General features: G+C 29.7%; 3 protein-coding genes and 3 non-coding genes across 7 annotated transcripts; 5 read left to right on the forward strand and 1 right to left on the reverse strand.

Annotated features, from left to right (window-relative positions):
* Nucleotides 1–1492: 1492 nt before the first annotated feature.
* Nucleotides 1493–4471, forward strand: LOC113850005. Its single transcript, XM_027480299.1, has 3 exons — nt 1493–1611; nt 2132–2513; nt 3289–4471. The coding sequence occupies exons 2-3, from the start codon at nt 2170–2172 to the stop codon at nt 3941–3943; spliced, it is 999 nt and encodes a 332-aa protein (XP_027336100.1). The 5' UTR covers nt 1493–1611; nt 2132–2169; the 3' UTR covers nt 3944–4471.
* LOC113850006 (uncharacterized protein ycf20) lies at nt 4354–8894 on the forward strand. Of its 2 annotated transcripts, XM_027480302.1 has the most exons (3): nt 5894–6000; nt 6765–6972; nt 7551–7987. In XM_027480302.1, the coding sequence occupies exons 2-3, from the start codon at nt 6797–6799 to the stop codon at nt 7951–7953; spliced, it is 579 nt and encodes a 192-aa protein (XP_027336103.1). In that variant the 5' UTR covers nt 5894–6000; nt 6765–6796; the 3' UTR covers nt 7954–7987. The 2 variants fall into 2 exon arrangements, with proteins under 2 accessions (XP_027336101.1, XP_027336103.1); XM_027480300.1 differs by having other exon boundaries at nt 4354–6972; nt 7551–8894.
* Nucleotides 8895–10548: 1654 nt separating this feature from the next.
* On the forward strand, nt 10549–10627 carry LOC113851741. The gene has a single exon (XR_003502307.1). It is a non-coding gene; the product is annotated as a small nucleolar RNA snoR114 (small nucleolar RNA).
* A 2864-nt stretch (nt 10628–13491) lies between these two features.
* TRNAG-GCC lies at nt 13492–13562 on the forward strand. Its single transcript has one exon. It is a non-coding gene; the product is annotated as a tRNA-Gly (tRNA).
* Nucleotides 13563–13570: 8 nt separating this feature from the next.
* Nucleotides 13571–13650, forward strand: LOC113851742. Its single transcript, XR_003502308.1, has one exon. It is a non-coding gene; the product is annotated as a small nucleolar RNA snoR114 (small nucleolar RNA).
* Nucleotides 13651–14690: 1040 nt separating this feature from the next.
* LOC113849590 lies at nt 14691–18264 on the reverse strand. Its single transcript, XM_027479592.1, has 3 exons — nt 16658–18264; nt 15733–15922; nt 14691–15191 (listed from the first exon to the last, which is right to left on the reverse strand). Exons 1-3 carry the CDS (start codon nt 18230–18232, stop codon nt 15064–15066), a joined length of 1893 nt encoding a protein of 630 aa, XP_027335393.1. The 5' UTR covers nt 18233–18264; the 3' UTR covers nt 14691–15063.
* Nucleotides 18265–19278: the final 1014 nt, after the last annotated feature.

The raw sequence follows: 19278 nt of genomic DNA on the forward strand, positions 1-19278 counted from the left end.
AAAAAATAATAATTTTTTTGTTGAATTTGAAAGGGAAAAGAAGTGCATGTAATGATAAGAAGAAGAAGAAGAAAAAGAAAAAAATTTGAAAATTTGTTTATCACAGTTCAAAAATGGAAAAGAAAATGACCAAAAGACATTGATGAAGTGTGAAAGAATGAAAAAAAAGAATAGAAATATTAAATTAATAAATAAATAATTTATAAGAATATAATGTGTTTTTAAAAGAATTTATAATGTGAAAGAAAATTAATAGTAATTTTTTAAAAGAATTAACATTTTATAAAAAATAACTTATTTAAAGTACTTTTATAAATTAATAAATTGAAATAAAAAAATTAAAATTTAAAAAATCAATTTACTTCAATAAAATATGCTTTTAAATAGAGTGTGTAATTTTTTATAGGAATATAATATATCACTATTTTATTTATTTATTTATTTTTATTTAACAAACTAAATTGTCAATGGCTATTGAGTTAATTTTGTGATAAATATAAAAAAATTTTATATAAAATAAATATTTAATAAAATAAAACACGCATTTATAATTAAAAGTTAAAATATTAAAAGATAAGAATATTTTATTAAAAAAACACATTTGTTATTTAAATATTTTAAAATATGATAAATGTTTTTTTTAGTAAGTTTATTTTTACTCTAAAATATTTATTGTCACACCTCCTTAAATAATTTTTTATACAATAATTTTTTATAAAATATTTTAAATGAGGTGATGATAGACATTTTAGAGTGATAATAAATTTCCTTTTTTTTTGCTATTTTTAATAGTTTAAAATAAAATTTAATAATGAAAATTATTATTTTAAAATATTATATTAAAATCATAAAAATAACTGTCTTCTAATATTTTATCTTAATAAAATATACTTTTAATTATTTAATTGGTACTTCAATATTTTTTTATTATTTTTAATAGAAATTAATTTTCTGATTTGATAATGTGATACATTAGATGTAGACCTTTTATCAAAATAAATTTTACATTTTTAAGAAAAAAATTATTAATATAAATTTTTTATTATGAAATAAATTTTATGTCATTTTAGTATATAAATATTAAGGTTTATATATTCATATAAATTTCATTTAATTATATAAAAATATTTTTATGTGTGTAAATAATATTTTTATTTCAACAATATAATTATTTATTTTTTAAATATTTTTTATATATAAATATTATATATTTTTTAAATTGTGTTTAAGAATATACAATAAAAACTTATATATAATATTTTTTATAAAAATTATAAAATTCAACACATTAAAAGTTACATAATAATATTTAAGTGCTATAATTTTAATAAAATTTATTATTTATTAATTTAATTATATTTGTAAATAGTAAAAAAATGATGTTTTATTCTGTGAATACATTAAAATTAAACTTTAGAGGATTTTTCATCAATACAATAATATTTTCAATAGCCGACCGGGACCACAAAACATGGGTTAGCTCTTGTTCTTCTCTTGTTCTTGGTTCCTTATTTCTCTCTTATTCTCTCTCTCTCTCTCTCTCTCTCTCTCTCTCTCTCATCGCATTCCACGCCATTGGCGCTATCCCCCACTAGATCTACACTCTAACGGGTACGGATTCTTACGTTTTATGTATGATTCATGGGAACGTTTTGCTTCTCTTGGTGTCTTTTTTCTTATAATACAATATGCAAGTTCTTCACTTTTTCCTCTTCTTAGTGTTTCTGTTTAAACCCCATTTCATGATTTTGCTCAAGGTGTCCGCTATATTATATTTCAATTGAAGTAGCTGTTGATAATGCAATTAGTGTGTGTGGATTTGTCCATTGCTTGAATTCTCTAACTGGGTCACTTTCTAATACACAAATAGGTTTTTAAAATATGTCACTTTATGCTACATGATTCTATATAAACCATAGATGGAATTTTCATTCGGGTTTTGATTTAATTCTGTTCATTTTTATGCATGATATGTTACTTAGAGTTGAAATTAAGTAAATTTTTATGCCATTCAATTAGGATTTCATTGCTTTGTGGTTCAATTAGTAGCATTTAGGTAATTATAATTATAAATCTATTATCCCTGAGCAAAAGCATGTATACTTAGTTTTGATTTGCCTGCTACTGCTAGATTCATAGGCTTGGACTAAGAGCTGTAATCAGCCATAGATGGCACTCTCAGCTTCGCGGGCTATGTCGAAGGGTGTGGTGATATCAGTGCCTGTTCTGGTTCTATCTGCTTTGGTGGCTGCTGTTTTTCTGTTCTTCCTTTTGTCCTCTCTTTCATCTTGCTCCTGCCCTTCAACTTCAGACATTTCTGCCTCTGATGCAAGGAGTGTTGCTATCGGTCTTTCCGAGTCTAGCCGTATTAATGTTCCCTTATCGACAAGGAAGGAGGATGTTGAGTGGGTGAAAGATCAAATCCGAGCAAACGGGCTTCATATGCATGACAATGTGCTTCGCAAGGGTATTAACCCTCGCACCAGGGCCCAGCAACTTGAGGATCTTAGACAGTAAGATCCTTCCAAGCTCTCAATTTGTTTTATCCACTTGTTTGTTAAATTTGTATACTTTTGTTTTGGGATTACCATTTTTTTAATCTTATTCATTTTATTAAGTCTTCAGATTTATAATTTCTGAGAATTCATGTCATTTCCAGTTTGTAATGAAAGTTGCTGTTTGGTAGAGAGAGAACATGGATGGGATGGGAGGATTGGTTCTAACGATTTGTATAGCACATATTAGCCAATATAGAAAAGTAAATTAACTGGATGAATTGTATGTAGCACTGAAATTGTACTGGAGTCATTAAAAGTGAGAGAAGATGCAAGAGAATGAGTGAAAATATAGGTGTTCCTAGAAAATTCAGTCCTTCTGCCTTTTTCGTCTCTGCAGTAGTGTAATGTAATCCTTTCAGTACTTATATGTTTGATTTTGAATAATCCACTGGGCTTTTCAACTTCAAACACTGTATAATATAGTTCTGACTCAGCTTTTTGTCAAACACTTTTTATCAAAATGAATGAGCAAATGTACTACAGCATGCTATATTTTTGCATTATGATCTCTTTTTAACTTTAGAAATCGCGTTCCTTGTCCTTGTTCATGACCCTGTCTTTGTCTCTTTCTCTTGATAAGATACCAAATAAAGGACCTCAATGTTTTGGTAGCCTCTTAAGTGATACATATACGTTTGTTGCTTGGTTGTGGTTTCTAATTTCATTTTATTTAGCATTACTGAATGAATGTCCTTTTGGGTTTTCTGATTTCAATTTCTTCCAAATGTAGATTTAAGGGCATATCTCACTATGAGGGACCTGAATCAAATAATCACACGGCCTTGCCATGCCCTGGGGAACTCCTAGTTGAAGAGCACCATAGCAACTATGGTGAACCTTGGGCAGGGGGAAGAGACGTGTTTGAATTTCTTGCTCAAACCACTCACCTCAGACCAGACTCGCAGGTGCTAGAGATTGGTTGTGGCACACTTCGAGTTGGATTGCATTTCATTCGATATTTAAATCCTGAACACTTCCATTGTCTTGAAAGGGATGATCTTTCTTTGATGGCTGCATTTAGGTACGAGCTTCCTGCCCAAGGCCTCTTGCACAAACGGCCTTTGATAGTTAAGGGGGATGACATGGATTTCAGCAAGTTTGATTCTGGTGTAATGTATGATTTGATTTATGCTAGCGCTGTATTTCTTCACATGCCTGATAAACTTGTGTGGACTGGACTGGAAAGATTAGCATCTAAATTGAAACCTTATGATGGACGAATCTTTGTATCGCACAATATAAAGTTCTGTTCAAGGTTAGGAGGAGAGGAATGCACAAAGAGGCTTACAAGTTTGGGGCTTGAGTATCTTGGGAAACATACACACGGTAGCTTGCTATTCAATCACTATGAGATATGGTTTGAATTTAGACGATCAAAGGTATAAGGTCTGGATTGATTCTATAAAGAAGCACGAGAAATTTCTGCAAATGGTTTGAGAGCACTATATATGTGCTTTGCACATTGCAACAAATCTTCAGCTACTCAGATGATATTCTTGCTTTGAGTCCAAACAGGTGGCAGCTTTCTACTCTGTTTCATCAACTTGTGCCAGAAACCTGTTCACGCTTTTGACACTTCCAAAGAGAGAAGAATTGTATGTAATTTTGATTGAGGACTCAACAAAAGCAACAAGATTTGTATTATTTTTTGGTGTCCTTCTGTAAAAGGACTGGCTTAATATTTACCTTCTAATTTTGTTTCCATATAGATTCTTATTATATGATGATTGTATTTCTGCTGAATGTTCCATAATGCCCTCTTTTTCTTTTTCTTTGTTTTTTTATTTGAGGGAAATAGGGCCAAGATGCATAGCTCATGAATATTGTTGTATGGTAGAAGCAGGACAGTAGATTGATCAATATCTTGTTACAGGTTCACATTCTCCACATATACTTAGCCTCCCATTTATACTCAGAAATGGCATAGAAATATGTATTATTGATTTTTGGCAATGGAAGTGATCTCGTATAAATAAATTTTATCCATTTTTTAAGTGAGCAACTAAATGCAATATAGCAATCAGAAGTTGTGTGTTTAAAAGATCATTTCATTTCTACTTAAGGAAATGCTTTGGAAGGAATTTTGTTTACAAACATTGATAATATCATAATATATGCTTCTCCTATTCTCGTTGGAGGATATAAATGATGCCTCCATTTATATTTTGGTCATTAAAAAATTGGGAATCCAATATAAACAATTGTTTTGGAATACATTAATCTACTTAAATTTAAAATAAAAAGTTAATTTTTCTTCTTCTTTTTCTTCTTATTATTAATGATTGTAGACAAATTGATTCAAATTAGAATAATTTCTTGTTCATTTTATTTGTATAAATGGGTACATGTTAATATTAATCACGGTTAGTTTATTAGTGTACATATGCACGTATTTGTTTTGAGATGATCATATTTGACTAGTGTAAATTGTTTAGATCATTAAAGCAGGTGTCACATTATTGGAGTAGTTAAACAAATTCACTTAAAGAAAGAGTTTTATTTTTAAATAATGTTTAAAATTTACAAATGAATCAAGGTTAAATCTTTCGTTAACATTTGCTTAACCTAAACATACAAATCAATTATCATAGGCCAATTTTTTTTTAAAATTATAAGCTTAGTGAAAAAAGTATCACTGATATGTCACAACTTCATTGTTAGAAGGAAAAAAAAAATCATCATACCATCAAACATACCCATATTTATTATATAATACAACATTTTAAAAACTGATATATTTTTTATTTTTAAGTATGAAATTCACACCAATTACAGATGAAAATCCTTGAATGAACCAAACATAGGGCTGCAAATCACAAACCAATGATTAAAAAAATTGTTTACTATCACTTTGATCTAATTAAGAGATTTTTTTTATTTATTTTGATTTTTTCTACTTTTGTTTAATAATTAAAGATGCCAATGTATCAACAAAGCCTAACATAATACAATATAATGTTTTTTTGTATATGATCACAATAAAATTCATTTTATCGACATTTTGTACACTTTAAAGAAAATAGTTTTACGAGAAAAGAAAATAAATGAACACAATAACTTGTGTAACTAAACCTGCTTTAGTTAAAAAAAAAAAAAAAACTTTGTACCAAAAAAGTTTTAATCATCAAAATTTTATGGATATTAATTAAAGAATTAATAAATATTTTTTTATTAAAAATTATGTAAAAATACATTAAAAACATAAAAATAGTACTTTGAATTGAAATGAGAGAGTTGTGGCGATGGTGGCACACACGCACCAGACCAGCAACATTTTCCCCCTTCCGAAACGTATTTTGTGTTCAGAAATGTTAAGAGTTCAATCGATTGAAAGAGTAAAACCAAAAGAGTGTGATGTTACTGTTATCTGAACGAAGTGAGCGAAGCAAGAACCCCTTCATAACCTAATTTTCACACTAAATTCTCACCAACACTACGCACAGTAAGCTTCTAACTTTACTTTTTTTCTTTTTATTTCTCAAACACCCATTTGCTGCGGTTTTCAATTTGGGTTTCAATGACTTCATTTTTTTTTGGGTCTTTTTTTGGTATTTTAATCAAGCAATGAAGATAAGCATTTGAATTGAGTTAGATAATTACACAGATATGATGAAAAAACACCAATTAAAAAGTTGAAAGGCACTGTTTGTAAGCAATTAAATTCACTCTGTTATGTTCATTGTTTCTGTCATAAACTCATTACAGAAAAGATTTGCAATTCCCAGTTATTTAATGGTTCTACTTATTGTAGGGATATGCTAACCAGTGTCAAAAGTGAATTTTGTTTAATTAAAAAAGTGTAACAATACACTCCTTCAGTAATTTTCAATACATGCCTAATGTGATTTTCAATGAAGGCTTTTTATTTATTAGCTCAAGTGGTACATGCTTGATGTCTCTTAAAGTCAGGCCTCGAGTTTGAATTTTGTGTATGGAAAAAGTCCTCGCTGGAAAAGCTAATCTCAACATGCTGAAGATGTTCATGACTCGACCAAATTTACCTTCTACAGAGGATACTTATAGTTTAGACACACAAAAATAATGTCTTTTGGACACTGGTCTGCAAGACCCTTAATTGTATCCCTTATAATTAATGAAAGTTGATTTAGGTATTTCAATTGTTCATGATTACACAAATTGTCCTTGTATGTATCTGGTGGTAGTATTGTTCCGATTGATGTTTCTTACATTTGGTATCATCTCTAGGAGTGACGACACCTGTGTTGTTTGCAAAAAGAATGACATCATCCAATTGTATGACAAGTGCCAAAGTTGTGTCTCTGGATTCTATCTGTTCAGGAGTTTCTAAAGTTAGTCTCTCTGCATTGTTTTACAAAGCCACATTTGGCCAGAAGCAACGCTCTCCATGCTTCTCCTTCAGTTTTGCTCAACCTTGTTTAATAGTAAATTTCAAGTAAGTCCAGTGGCAGTTTATGCTTATGATATTCTATCCCAAAAAGAGTCTGGGACATATAATGAGATAACTTTAGAAATATGTAGCATAGTTGGAGGTTCTGTAATGAATAAATGCAGAGATGGAGCTTGAGATGTGTGGGTGTACACTATGGTATTATGAACCTGTCTTTGTTGTTACAGTTCTACTCTAGTATTCAAAGTAATGAGAAAGGGTTGTTTTTAGGTCTTTAAGCACCATTCCAGATGATGAATAGAGATTTTTTAATATGTTGGAAGTTATCTTCGCTGGATGGTTGGAATGTATTTCATTACAAAAATTTTGATAAATTTAATTTGATATGAAATTATAAAGAAGATAATATCTGTGTTCTTCCACAAAATTGTATTTAAAAGGGTAGGCTATATTCAAAATGGTTGATATTTTCAGTTATTTTGGGATATGAATATGAACATGAACATGTACATGTGTTTGCACATGCATATATGCTGTTTGAAACATCAAAAGTTAATTATATGTAGAGAACCATGTATTATTGTGTGAACATTTTCTTGAAATGTCTTTTTGTTCCTCTTCAGGAGGATGACTATGTCAGTTAGAAGCAGCATAAATGACAGCAGTTTTAGTCCTTCCACGTCAAATGGCACTAATGGAAGGACCCGCATAATCAGAGTGATTCAAGAGTTTCAGACCAAGTTAGGTTCTAAAATTCAGGAGGTAAAGAAAAATCTTCCGATGAAGCTTCTTTTCTTCCTGGTTGGATTTTATTGTGCAACTGCTTTTGCCACTGTTATTGGACAAACTGGTGACTGGGATATTCTATCTGCTGCTTTGGCTGTGGCTGTTGTGGAAGGCATTGGGGCTCTCATGTACGGGGCTTCTCTTCCTTTTGTTGGCAAGAAAAGGAGCATAATTTCCATGTTTAATTATTGGAAGGCTGGCCTTACACTGGGACTTTTCTTGGATTCATTTAAATATTGATTTGGTTCCATTAGTGGATGCTGTAATCACTTCATGTGAAGTGGAATTTCCCAGTGTTCTTTTGAGACTTGGCATTTTTTATGCGATTGACTCATTGCTGTTGCAGTTAACCATCACCAGTCACCATCACCATGTGGAAGTTACACTCTGCAGATGTAAGTTGGAGCTAGTTAAGCTTCTAAGTTTAAAGTCCCTGAAAGTCAATGCTCATATCAAGAAGCTAGGACACTCAAGCTGTGAGGTGAATCATACATATTGATAATAAACTTAGCACTGGCTTTGACTGGGGAACGTAAATGCACATTGAAACAATTGGCAACTTGAAATTTTAGAATACACCTCCACTGAGTTCTGTTCTATCAGCACCTCCTTCAATGTGCAACATTTCACTCCTTCAGTCCCTTATTCCTAAGCTTCATTCTTTCATACATCTTGGCATTGGATTTGCTAGTGGAATCACTAGTATTCACTCTGCAGGAGCATCCTGATGAATTGGAATATTAAGAGGTCACTTTACGCATTGACTAGCAGCATGGATAGCAATATACAATGATTTATAATTGTGAACCTTTTTGCAAATAGCATACCCCATACTCTACAACATGAAAGATGTGACTCTTCCAAATAGAGGAAACTTGGACTGCCGCCTGACTGTTGATGTCAAAAATAATTTTAGTTCAAATAATGCAAAATGGAACAAATATGATCTTAGTAGTGTGATCGTGGATCATCTTTTCTGCAGGAACTACAAATTTTTTTAACAATGCATCAGGTACATGTGTTCCTGGCTCCATCAAGAATGGCAGATAATGTCATTCATCGATTATTTGTCGATATCAGTGTACTGCTAGAGGATTTGCTGAAAAGCTATCCATCATGTCTATACATAACTTTATTTTTTCAATAAGAGAATTTTCATTTTGTATGTACTTTTACCTCTTGTAAATTCATGACTTTGATGAACATACAGAAATGCACGGAAAAAATGTATTGGGACTATTTATGAATATGTACATATGTCAATTTTCAGCTTAACTTGATGATCAATTCTATTCTTAGCATGATGAAAGGCAGTCAATTTTCCAAGGGATGACAACTTTACGATGTACAATTGAAGCAAAGTCAACTTGAATCTTAAACACTGCATTGTTCAAGTAGGCTCTCTTCCGAGTGTTGTTCTTATGAGGGCAAATTAGGTGAGAGAACAATTTTCTCTTTAATACGAAGTTTATTACGTTTGCACCACAATTTTTGTTAACAACATCACCAGGTTTTTGTATATTTTGGATAATATATATAGGTATTTAAAGCTTGACAGCCAGGTGATTCATTACCTTCCTATTTGCCATGCACAATTTTTTTATGTGCCAAATAGAAAGGTAATGAATTTTTTCCTTTCAAATCTCCAATTTCGTTTTCTTCCTCAAGTCCATGAATGATGGGAAAATATTTAGGCAAAAAATTTCTAATTAATGCTTCAAAGATCCACTCTTGTAAGGAATGTTAAATACTTAGCACACATTATACAACTCCAAAGGAAACATATGAAGAAGTTAATAAATTTGTTGTGGGATGATGCAATAGGTGTACTAGTTCAGTCTAATTCAGAGTCTTGACTGTTTGTTGATGGAGATGTGTATATGTTTTGTTCTTTATGTGAATTAACCTTCATTGTTAATACTACTTATTATGATAATCATTTTTTTTTTATCATACACTTTGTTGCCAATGTGGAAAAATGAGACAGATTATTATTCTCGGTTTGGAGACACTTGTGATTTTAGAAAGAGAATTTGAAAATTTAAGAAGAAAAAAACGATAAACAATGCACCTATTTGAGAAAAAATAATAATAATAAACAGTGTAAAACAGTACATTGTAGCATAAAAAGATAAAAAAAATATTAATAGAGTTAACCGTTTTAACAGAAAAAATAATTATTTAAAATATTTTTAAAAAATAGAAAATTAAAATGAATCAAAATAAAATTGGAGAACCAATAAAATTTTATCCTAGAGTTAGAAAATGAAAATACTAATTTTACCAAAAATAAAATAACATAATTATTTTATTTTTTTATATTTAATATAATAAATTTATTTTATAAAATTTTTCTATTATATTTTTTAATATAAAATTTATTCTATAAGATAATTAAGACAAAAATAAAAATAAAAACATAACATAATGTAATTTAGTCCATTGTTTTAGTATATTTTAGTTATCAAATAAAATATAAATTTATTTTACTTTTATGTTATCTTATTTTATTTTATTTTATTTAAAAAATCATTTGAAAAGAAAAGTTTTAAAAGAGAGAAAAAGGGAAGACAAAATTTATATTTTAAATAAAAATATAATTAATATATTAATAATATATTCATTATCATATATAATATATAATATTTTTATTTTATTTTATTTTTTCAAAATCTCTTTCAGTAAGATTAAATAAATTTATATGAAAATAGTATAAACAGTTATCAAATATATTATTTATTTTTATTAAACAAAGAGTACCTGTGATCTAGTGGTATAACTGTACCTTGCCACGGTGCAGATTCGGGTTCGATTCCCGGCTGGTGCATTTGTAGGGAGTTATGAGGAAATTCCTGTGATTGATGGGTCAATCACTCTCATCTTCTGGATAGATGAGATATGTGCATCTGAGCTCTCTGTTTTTTTCTTTTATAATATTTTTATGGTATCAACAATTTATATTGTATTATAAATAATAATTTTTTTAATTTATGTTAACTATAGATCATATAAAAACTCACTTAAAATATTTAATAAAATAAGAGAAAAACTTATGTAACATTAAAATAAATTTTAAAATTAAAAATGGACAAGTTAGTTAACTCAAAAATTTGATAAATCAAAATTGTATATAATTCAGATTAAGAGAACCAAAAAGTATAATTAAACATTTAATTTGACATTTAAAGATAAAATAAACAAGAGTAATAATTTAAAAGAGTTATATATTTTTCAATTTAATTAAAGCATACTTAACTATGTATATAAGAAAGTGGCTAATTCCTCTTTGTCACAAAGAAGGGTTGCAACTTTCCTATTCTCTTCTTTTTCTGCATTTTTTTTCTTTTCTCTAGATTTTATATCCCACATAAAATTTCAGAATGTATTAATCACTTTCGAAAAAAAACAAGAAACTATACAACACAAAAGCATAACCAATAAAAAAAAATCAAAGATAATGTATGTTATTTCTCATCTAGGGATTATACTACCCTAGATAACAAATAATTAAGAAAAAAATTATAACCACTTGCATAATGAGAAAAATGACAAAGTACATGTATCTCAGAAGTATCGAAAATTAAATTTAAACTTGATACAGTTATAAATAGTCTAATATGACTCAAAAATATGTCTAAATTGGCTCAACTAAAAACAATGGTCAGCTTGAGTAAATTTATAATATTAAAATGAGAAGTTTCAATCTGTCTTTCATTTCTCCATTTTCACTATTATTTATGAGTTAGGAACAAAACCAAAACTCACCCAAAAATCAAAAATCAACTAAGGTTCAGAACTCACTCATTTCTCCATTTCTGTCATTGTTTTGAGGTTTAATTTTAGGCTTCACAGTTCCTGAACTTTGGAGCCGTATATCAACATTGAAATGGAAGGTACCTAAAAAGCAAAGCGAAGAGGATAACCCTGCACAATCATATATCAGTCTTCGACCCATCATATCCTTTCTTCTTCAACACCTCTAGCACCACGTAAGTCGACATTTCGCACTGTGTGAGGAGCATCTCGTTGGATCTTTGTTGCTCCGACAAGATAGAAAGGGCGCAAAGTTAGAGACTTTGAGTTCCTCGTTCTCATCAAGGAGAAGATTTTTGGGCTTCAGATCATAGTGAGTATATTATGAACTTTGTTCCTCTTCTCTATTGCTGTGGTGGTAAAATCTCACAAATTTACTCTTTTATAATCTCATTTTTTCTATTCATTTTACAGCAATAAAGTAAAAATGTTATTCTTACATTTTTCAACTGTTGTTTTTTATGACAAAAAATGAGTTTTAGTTTTGACTCTATTTTTAGAATTTCAAGTAACTTTGATTTATTAGAACTTCAAGATTATCATGCTCTATTTTAAGCATTTGTCACTATAGAGGAGACATGTATTTTTTTTTATATATAAAACTACTATTTCTTTTATGAAATTCTAACTTAGAATAAAAGATAAAATATATAATTTTTTGATGTGTTCATAAACAAGAAAAAGATATGATCGTATATATTTTTTTATAAAATATGATCATTGATATGTAAATGACATTAATATAAATTAATTATTAAAATTTTTTTATAAATATTATTTCTTTAAATTTATATTTAAGTATCTAAATTGTATCATATCTTAAAATTTAAATTTTTTTGGTATTATAAGTATATCATAACACATCACATTACATCATTGCTTGTTATTATACATGGCTATGTTTGTTCTTTGAGCTGCCACACAGACAGTTTATTGGTTTCATTGATTTATGGATCTTAAAAACTATAACCATAATTTTCATTTTGTTTAATTTAATAGCCCGATTCGTTAGAATATCATGCAGTTCAATTGATTTTTATTACTGTGCATTTATTTGAGATGTGCACATGGTTTATTTTTTGTATGTGAATCAACTTTCACTTTTAATACTAGTTTATTATAATCATTCTTTATTCCATACCATACATTTTGTTGCCAATGTAGATAATGGGACATATTGTTACTCTTAGAGTTACTTGCAATCTTAGAAAGTGAAATCAGAAATTCAATAAAAAAAATTTATGAACAGTATACATATTTAAGAAGAAATTATGAAAATTGCAAAATAATACATATAATAAAAAAATAAAAAATATTAATAGAATTAACGTTTTTAATAATAATAAAAAAGACTTATTTGAAGTATTTTGAAAAGTTAAAAGATTAAAATAAATTAAAATAAAGTTGGATGATGAAATTGAATTTGACTCTTAAACTAGAAGATAAAAGCACTAATTTTATATAAAAAAAATAACTATTATTTTTTTATTTAATATAATAAATTTATTTTATAAACTTATTTTTATTTTATTTTTTAATATAATTTTTTCTCTAAGTGCAAATTCATAATTTGTCATGTAATGCAAATTCATGAAATAATAACATAATGTAATCAAGAATAGAATTCATGTCTATATTTGCATAATGTAATTTAGTCCATTGTTTTAGTAAATATTAATTATGAAATAAAATATAAATCTATTCTACTTCTATGCTATCTTATTTTTATTTAAGGAGTTATTTTAGAAGGAGGATAAATTTATATTTAAATAAATATATTTTAAATTATATTAACATAAATTTAATATAATAATAATATATTTACCATAATAAATAATACATAATATTTTTAATTTAAAATAAAAATATATATCATCCTTTCTTTTTCTTATAAAAATATTTTTCAAAAAATTATACGAATATCACGTAGAAAAATAATAAATATATTATTATGTAAACAGAAAAGCACCAGTGGTCTAGTGGTAGAATAGTACCCTGCCACGGTACAGACCCGGGTTCGATTCCCGGCTGGCGCATTCATAGGGAGTTATGAGGAAATTCTTGTGATTGATGGGTCAATCACTCTCATCTTCTAGTTAGATGGAATAATCTGCATCTGAGCTCCCTATTTTTTCCTATTCCACTTTTGGTGAATATTATTAATAATGCATAAAAGTTATTTTATGTTATTATTTTTATATTATATTATTAATAATTTAAAATTATTTTTATTTATGTTAAGCGTATATTTTATAAAAAATTAAAGTTTACTTAAAGAACAAGATATAAATTTATTTATTTAGTACATATAAATTTACTTGATATTATTTTAATTGTAAAGAAATTATAAAATACACAATAATAAGTGAAAGATTAAAAACAAAAAAATTTAATGAGCATAAAAATGAAATAAAAAAAATTATTTAAATTAATCAATATATTTTAAAAATAAAATATATTATTTTTTATAAAATTTAATGAAAGAATTTAAAAATTAGAAAAATGCCACGTGACATTTTACTGGAAATAATAATAATAATATAGATAGTAGGCATTGATCCTTACATCAAGCATTTATCTAGACTACGTCCTCTCTTAACTCTTTTTGGCCTTTATTTTTTATTGAGGGCTATGTTTTGTTAGACTTTACATAATCTGTCAGTGGGTAATAACATGTTTTGTTAGTGAAATATTGAAAGCTATAGGAATTGAGTGATGGATTATTTTCGCTGGGGTCAGATTTAATTTGAAAAAAAAAATTGTCAGCCCTTAATTTTCTCTACTTTGATAATTTATGTAAGGGTAAATGCACAAATTACTTGGTAATAATGAATAAACAAGTCAAGAGTACAGAGATTTTGGGTGTTTCATTTTAGTCCATGTATTGTACATAGATGATGGCTCCAATAAAGTGTAATAAATTTCTTTATAACCCATTTATTTGACGGATAACCCCTTTTTGTTTATATGAATTTAGTCTCGCTTTCATGCCACCAATGAAAACAAGTAGAAAGAGAACTGTGAAATTTGAGAAACTAATGAAAATGTGAGAAAATTAAAGGATAAAAATTCGTGTAGCAGGAAAAAATACCTTCAGGGTATAGATGTCATCGCCATGATACCAGGTTAAACAAGGTACGAATGAGAGAAATCTAAGAATTATACCAAACGCGAAAAATTGTGATACAAAGCCATTGTGGCTCATATATAGCAGAATGATGTTGCTGGCTACTATACAGCAGAATGATTTACCAATTATTCATCATTACATTTGTTACTCTTTAACTATAATAAGAAATCCAGATTTATTACACATTTACTAAACAACAATGTAGATTGTTAGCAAAGTTACCAGAAATTATCAAATATGCAGTTGTGTATGCGGACAAAATTTTACCTATGTGGAGGAACTCACATATACAGAAATATACACAGAGGTTTATAACTAGTTAAATGAAGTGTTTTGGTAAAGAGATTCATCTGACAGGCCACTTGTTATGTAAGTTTCTGTAAACATTGAATGGAAAGTTGAAGTCATCAAGCATCAACATCAGGGCCTGGATATGCTGGTAAACTCATAATACGCTTGTCTAAGACAGGACCTCCAATAGTAAAATGATAGAGGCTCTGAAAGGCTGATCCTTTTAACCCAAGCAACTGATGCACTGCAAAAGAACACAAGATTTTCAAATACTATAGACTTGTCAATATTTGCATTAGTACACTACAGGACACCATTTCTCCTGAGAATAGGTATTTCTATTTAGTTAAATGGTCTAGTTGATGGAGAGCTTTCAAATTTTATTCTCAAAATGATGAGAAGTAGTGTTCTATGATATTGCATGGATGTTTAGCTTCATTGTTGATAATTTTATTTAATTGTGGTACTGTATTCTTAATCAAAATCTAACTGAGTTCAACATAACATTAAAACGAGAAATGGTTGTAGAAAAGTGACAACATAATAGTAAATTGTAAAGCTGGTCAACATAATGGAACACGGAAAAAGGATGCCAGGTTATCAATGCTCAGTTGGTGTGAAACTACAATTGCCCTAACGATGATTAGATATAAGAAAAAATTCATTTAGAACTCAGTATAAGCACTTATCTTTTTGAGGACTAAGCAAAATAAGAAACATTTATCACAAATAACTGCCACCAACCAAACCAATTCTAAAAGCAATGATGAGACAAAGAATCATACCAGGGTCATCAAAGAAGCAACCAATTCCAGTAGCAGAGATTCCAACAGCATGTGCCTCGAGGTACAGCACCTGTCCAAGGACTCCAGTCTCCCAAAATAATCGTGGATACATCCATACATTCTTCTCACGCAAAGTGGGTTCCATACGGGCCAACATACCAAGGCTGAAGCAACCATCACTTGCAATGTCCTGCAAGTGTGTGTCACATTTAAAAAACAAGAGATGGAAAATGTTCAGATTCCAGTTGCGGATAAGACCATTATTTATTAGTGTCTATTAGTAAACTTACACCAAACTCACTCTCAAAAGCTAACTTGTAAGAAGAGGACTACTAAACCCTTATAAGGATCATTTTGGCTCTATTCCTAGCAAACGCAAGACTTATTAATAGAGTCATTCAATGAATGGAATAAAGTCATTTTACATTAGAAATGTTAATGGTCAAAATAAATCATAAACCCTAAATCCTTTCTTTTCTTCAAAATCAGTAGCTCTTGAATAATAAAGCAAGAAAACAACTTAGTCTTCACACCCACAGATTCAAATTCCAAACTATGATGCTATTAAGAATAAACAGCAGCTTATTCACTTATTCAATAGTAGGGACAAGACTACCAGACGACTAGCTTGTGTGAATTGTGGCACAGTTAAATATATTGCTAATCCTGTAACCTGAATTTCAAAAAAGAAAATCTCTCTTTAAAAGCAAAAGCCAAATTCAAAACACCTAACTATTAAAAACAATAGGAACAAACCCTTAACACTGTCATCCTAAATATTTGGTTCTTTTTTTCTCTCCAGTAAGCATCTCACAATTTAACTAGAAAATTGCTTGATCCTGTAATAGGTAACAACATAGTTTCCAGACTATAAGAAACTCCATAAAGCAATGCACTAAAAATTGAATCACTAATCATCACGTACCTGGTGGCACGAAAGCTGCTTCGCAAGCTGCCGACAATCGGATCTAAGTAGTTCATACAAAGGAAGATCATCAGGACAGCCCTCAGGTTTGGTCCACGAAAAGTCAGGGAGCATAGATTTCTTCAACTCATTAAAATGCGTCTGATTCCTCACTAACAAATATAAGCCTTGTGGCAACCCTTCCACTCTATGAACAAACAAAGCAGCATGCACCTCGGCATCCCACGAAAGTGCCCGAAACGGCAATGCAAGTTGTCTCCTTTGCTTCCCTTCAGCTTGGCAACCTGAAGGGAGACAATGTGCTAGAATCTGATAAAACGTATCCCTCTCAATACTAGTAACTCCATCCATATCAACAGCACTTCTACGCTTCCTGACAACTTGCCTAACAGTAAGGTCCTTATAAGAACCTTCACTATAAAGACCACTCCTTTGAAATGGCTCAACCAAGAACCTATGCCCCAATGTCAAAGGCTTCTTCACAACCTCAGCAGTTCTATAAATAACATCCCAACACACATGCTCTTTGCTAAGGGAATTAGGCTTCCCTTTCCACTCTAACTTATCAAATTCCAACATGGCACAACTTAACTCCTTAAAATTCACATCAAACCCACCAACTCCACTTGGATAAACCAACATAACACAATCAGGGTGCTCAAACTCAATCTCTGGAATCTTCCCTCTAACAGCACGTGACGGGATTTCAAACTCGGGAAAAACACGAAGCCCCATTAGACTCTTCAACTCCTCACACCCCAGTGTGTCCAAAACCTTAACATCCCAACCAAGACACGCAGCAGCCATTGTAACAGCACCAATGGCGTGACCAACATCATGGTTACAGTACCTGAAAGCACGTTCCCCATATTTCCAAGCCTCGCGCCAGAAAACAGAGGTGAACCCAACAAGGAAGGAATTGGGGGGAAAATGTTTGGGGAAAAACCCAGATGGGATTTGAGCTCTAAGCTCCAAAGAATGCTCCTTTGGAGCATAATGAGCAACAAAAGGTGAATCAGAGATAGAGGGTATGGGTGGAGCAACGATGTAGGCTTCAGTGGGGTGCAAATTGCCGCTGCTAGGGTTAACCCTAAGGGACCAAGTGGAAAAGCCAGTGGTTTTCCAAGCGGAGAGAGCGAGGGAATCGTAGAGGAATTGGGATATGGTGGATTTGGAAACGGGTTTGGGAGAGGGGAGAGAGTGGAAGAGGGAGTGGTAAAACGGTGCGTTTTGTTGTGAGTCAGAGTCTGTGGGGAAGTGAAGGAGAGAGAGGAGAGGGGAAGAAAGGTACCTGCGAAATGGGTTGGGCTGGTTGGCCCAATCGAGCCCATGAGGGCCTCTGGCGTAGTGGTTGAAAGCGTGTTTGGTTTGGTTGTGGTATTTCAGCACGTGCGAGAGTTTGTGTTCGTCGAGGTTGTTTTGATGTTGTTGTTGTTGGGTGTAAGAAGAAGAAGAGGAGGAGGAGGAGAAAGAACCCATTGCTTGTGATTGGAACGAAACGAAAGGGGTTGAAGGAAGACAATGGAAGAATGGTGACGGTGAATTAAGGCTACGAAGAGAAAGAGATGATGGCATCTTTTAAATGGGATTCTAGAATTTCTAGTTCTAGAGACACACTGTCACTCGTTTCATTAATAAACAGAACAAAAGCCAACTGAATACACAGGCCAAAATAGTGTGCTTTTTAGCTGACGTGAACATAAATAAATATTTTATACACGATAAATTATGAGAAATAATACTTTATTTTTTAAATTAAATATTTTTTTGATGAAACAAAGGGGAAATTTTAATATAATAGTTTTTGTTTTTTTTATTTAATTGTATTTTTTCTTGTTGTTATGACTGTTAAATAGATAAAATATATTTACATGCAAAACTTATTTTATACAAGTAACTGTAACATTTACAAATATAATTAATAGCTTCTCATTTTTTATTAAAAGTAAATAATAAATTTATAATATATTTTAAAAATATCTATAATAAATAATAAAATTTGTGACTCATACATTAAGAATATATTTAATTACATAACTTATTTAAATATTTATTTAATAATTTTATCTAAACAATAATTTATTTCTTAAATTTAATTAAAATTTTATTAGAATAAAATGAAATAACTTAATTTAATAAGTTATATCGAGAAATTTAATAAAAAAGTTAAAAAGAAAACCAACGACAATTATAAGCTATTTATATAAATTATCTACAAACATTTTTTAACATACACTAAATGAATAAATATATATTTATATAAATAATAAAATTATTTTATTATTATAAATTTTACAATAAATATAAATAAATAATTAACGTATTTAAAAAAATTATTTCTTATAATTAGAAGAAAAATGCCAATGATAATTATTTTTTATAGAAGTAATTGGAAAGAGTAATATATTTCTTTTTTAACAACTGACCTAAACACACCTTAATTATTGAATGGCTTCTTAAAAGAAACTTCGAGTAAATTTTTTTAATGTAAAAGCATTTAGGATTTGTCTGTTTTAAATTTACAAAATTAATTCTCATCCTTTAAAAAAAAATACATGTTTTAATACGAATATGCAACTTAAATTAAGATATATGTTAAATAATGTTTTAAGAGCACTTGT

This window comes from Abrus precatorius, unplaced genomic scaffold, assembly GCF_003935025.1.
Source record: "Abrus precatorius isolate BTA unplaced genomic scaffold, Abrus_2018 Scaffold9, whole genome shotgun sequence".
Lineage (NCBI taxonomy): Eukaryota > Viridiplantae > Streptophyta > Magnoliopsida > Fabales > Fabaceae > Abrus > Abrus precatorius.

What these genes read in the sequence shown, in the direction of transcription:
- LOC113850005 (XM_027480299.1), top strand. Translation starts at nt 2,170, where the DNA reads ATGGCACTCTCAGCTTCGCGGGCTATGTCGAAGGGTGTGGTGATATCA. An exon ending in CAACTTGAGGATCTTAGACA is followed by an intron (nt 2,514 to 3,288) that starts GTAAGATCCTTC and finishes TTCCAAATGTAG; the next exon opens with ATTTAAGGGCATATCTCACT.
- LOC113849590 (XM_027479592.1), bottom strand. Translation starts at nt 18,232, where the DNA reads ATGCCATCATCTCTTTCTCTTCGTAGCCTTAATTCACCGTCACCATTC. An exon ending in AGCAGCTTTCGTGCCACCAG is followed by an intron (nt 15,923 to 16,657) that starts GTACGTGATGAT and finishes ACACACTTGCAG; the next exon opens with GACATTGCAAGTGATGGTTG. An exon ending in TTGCTTCTTTGATGACCCTG is followed by an intron (nt 15,192 to 15,732) that starts GTATGATTCTTT and finishes GTTCTTTTGCAG; the next exon opens with TGCATCAGTTGCTTGGGTTA.
- LOC113850006 (XM_027480300.1), top strand. Translation starts at nt 6,797, where the DNA reads ATGACATCATCCAATTGTATGACAAGTGCCAAAGTTGTGTCTCTGGAT. An exon ending in TGTTTAATAGTAAATTTCAA is followed by an intron (nt 6,973 to 7,550) that starts GTAAGTCCAGTG and finishes GTTCCTCTTCAG; the next exon opens with GAGGATGACTATGTCAGTTA.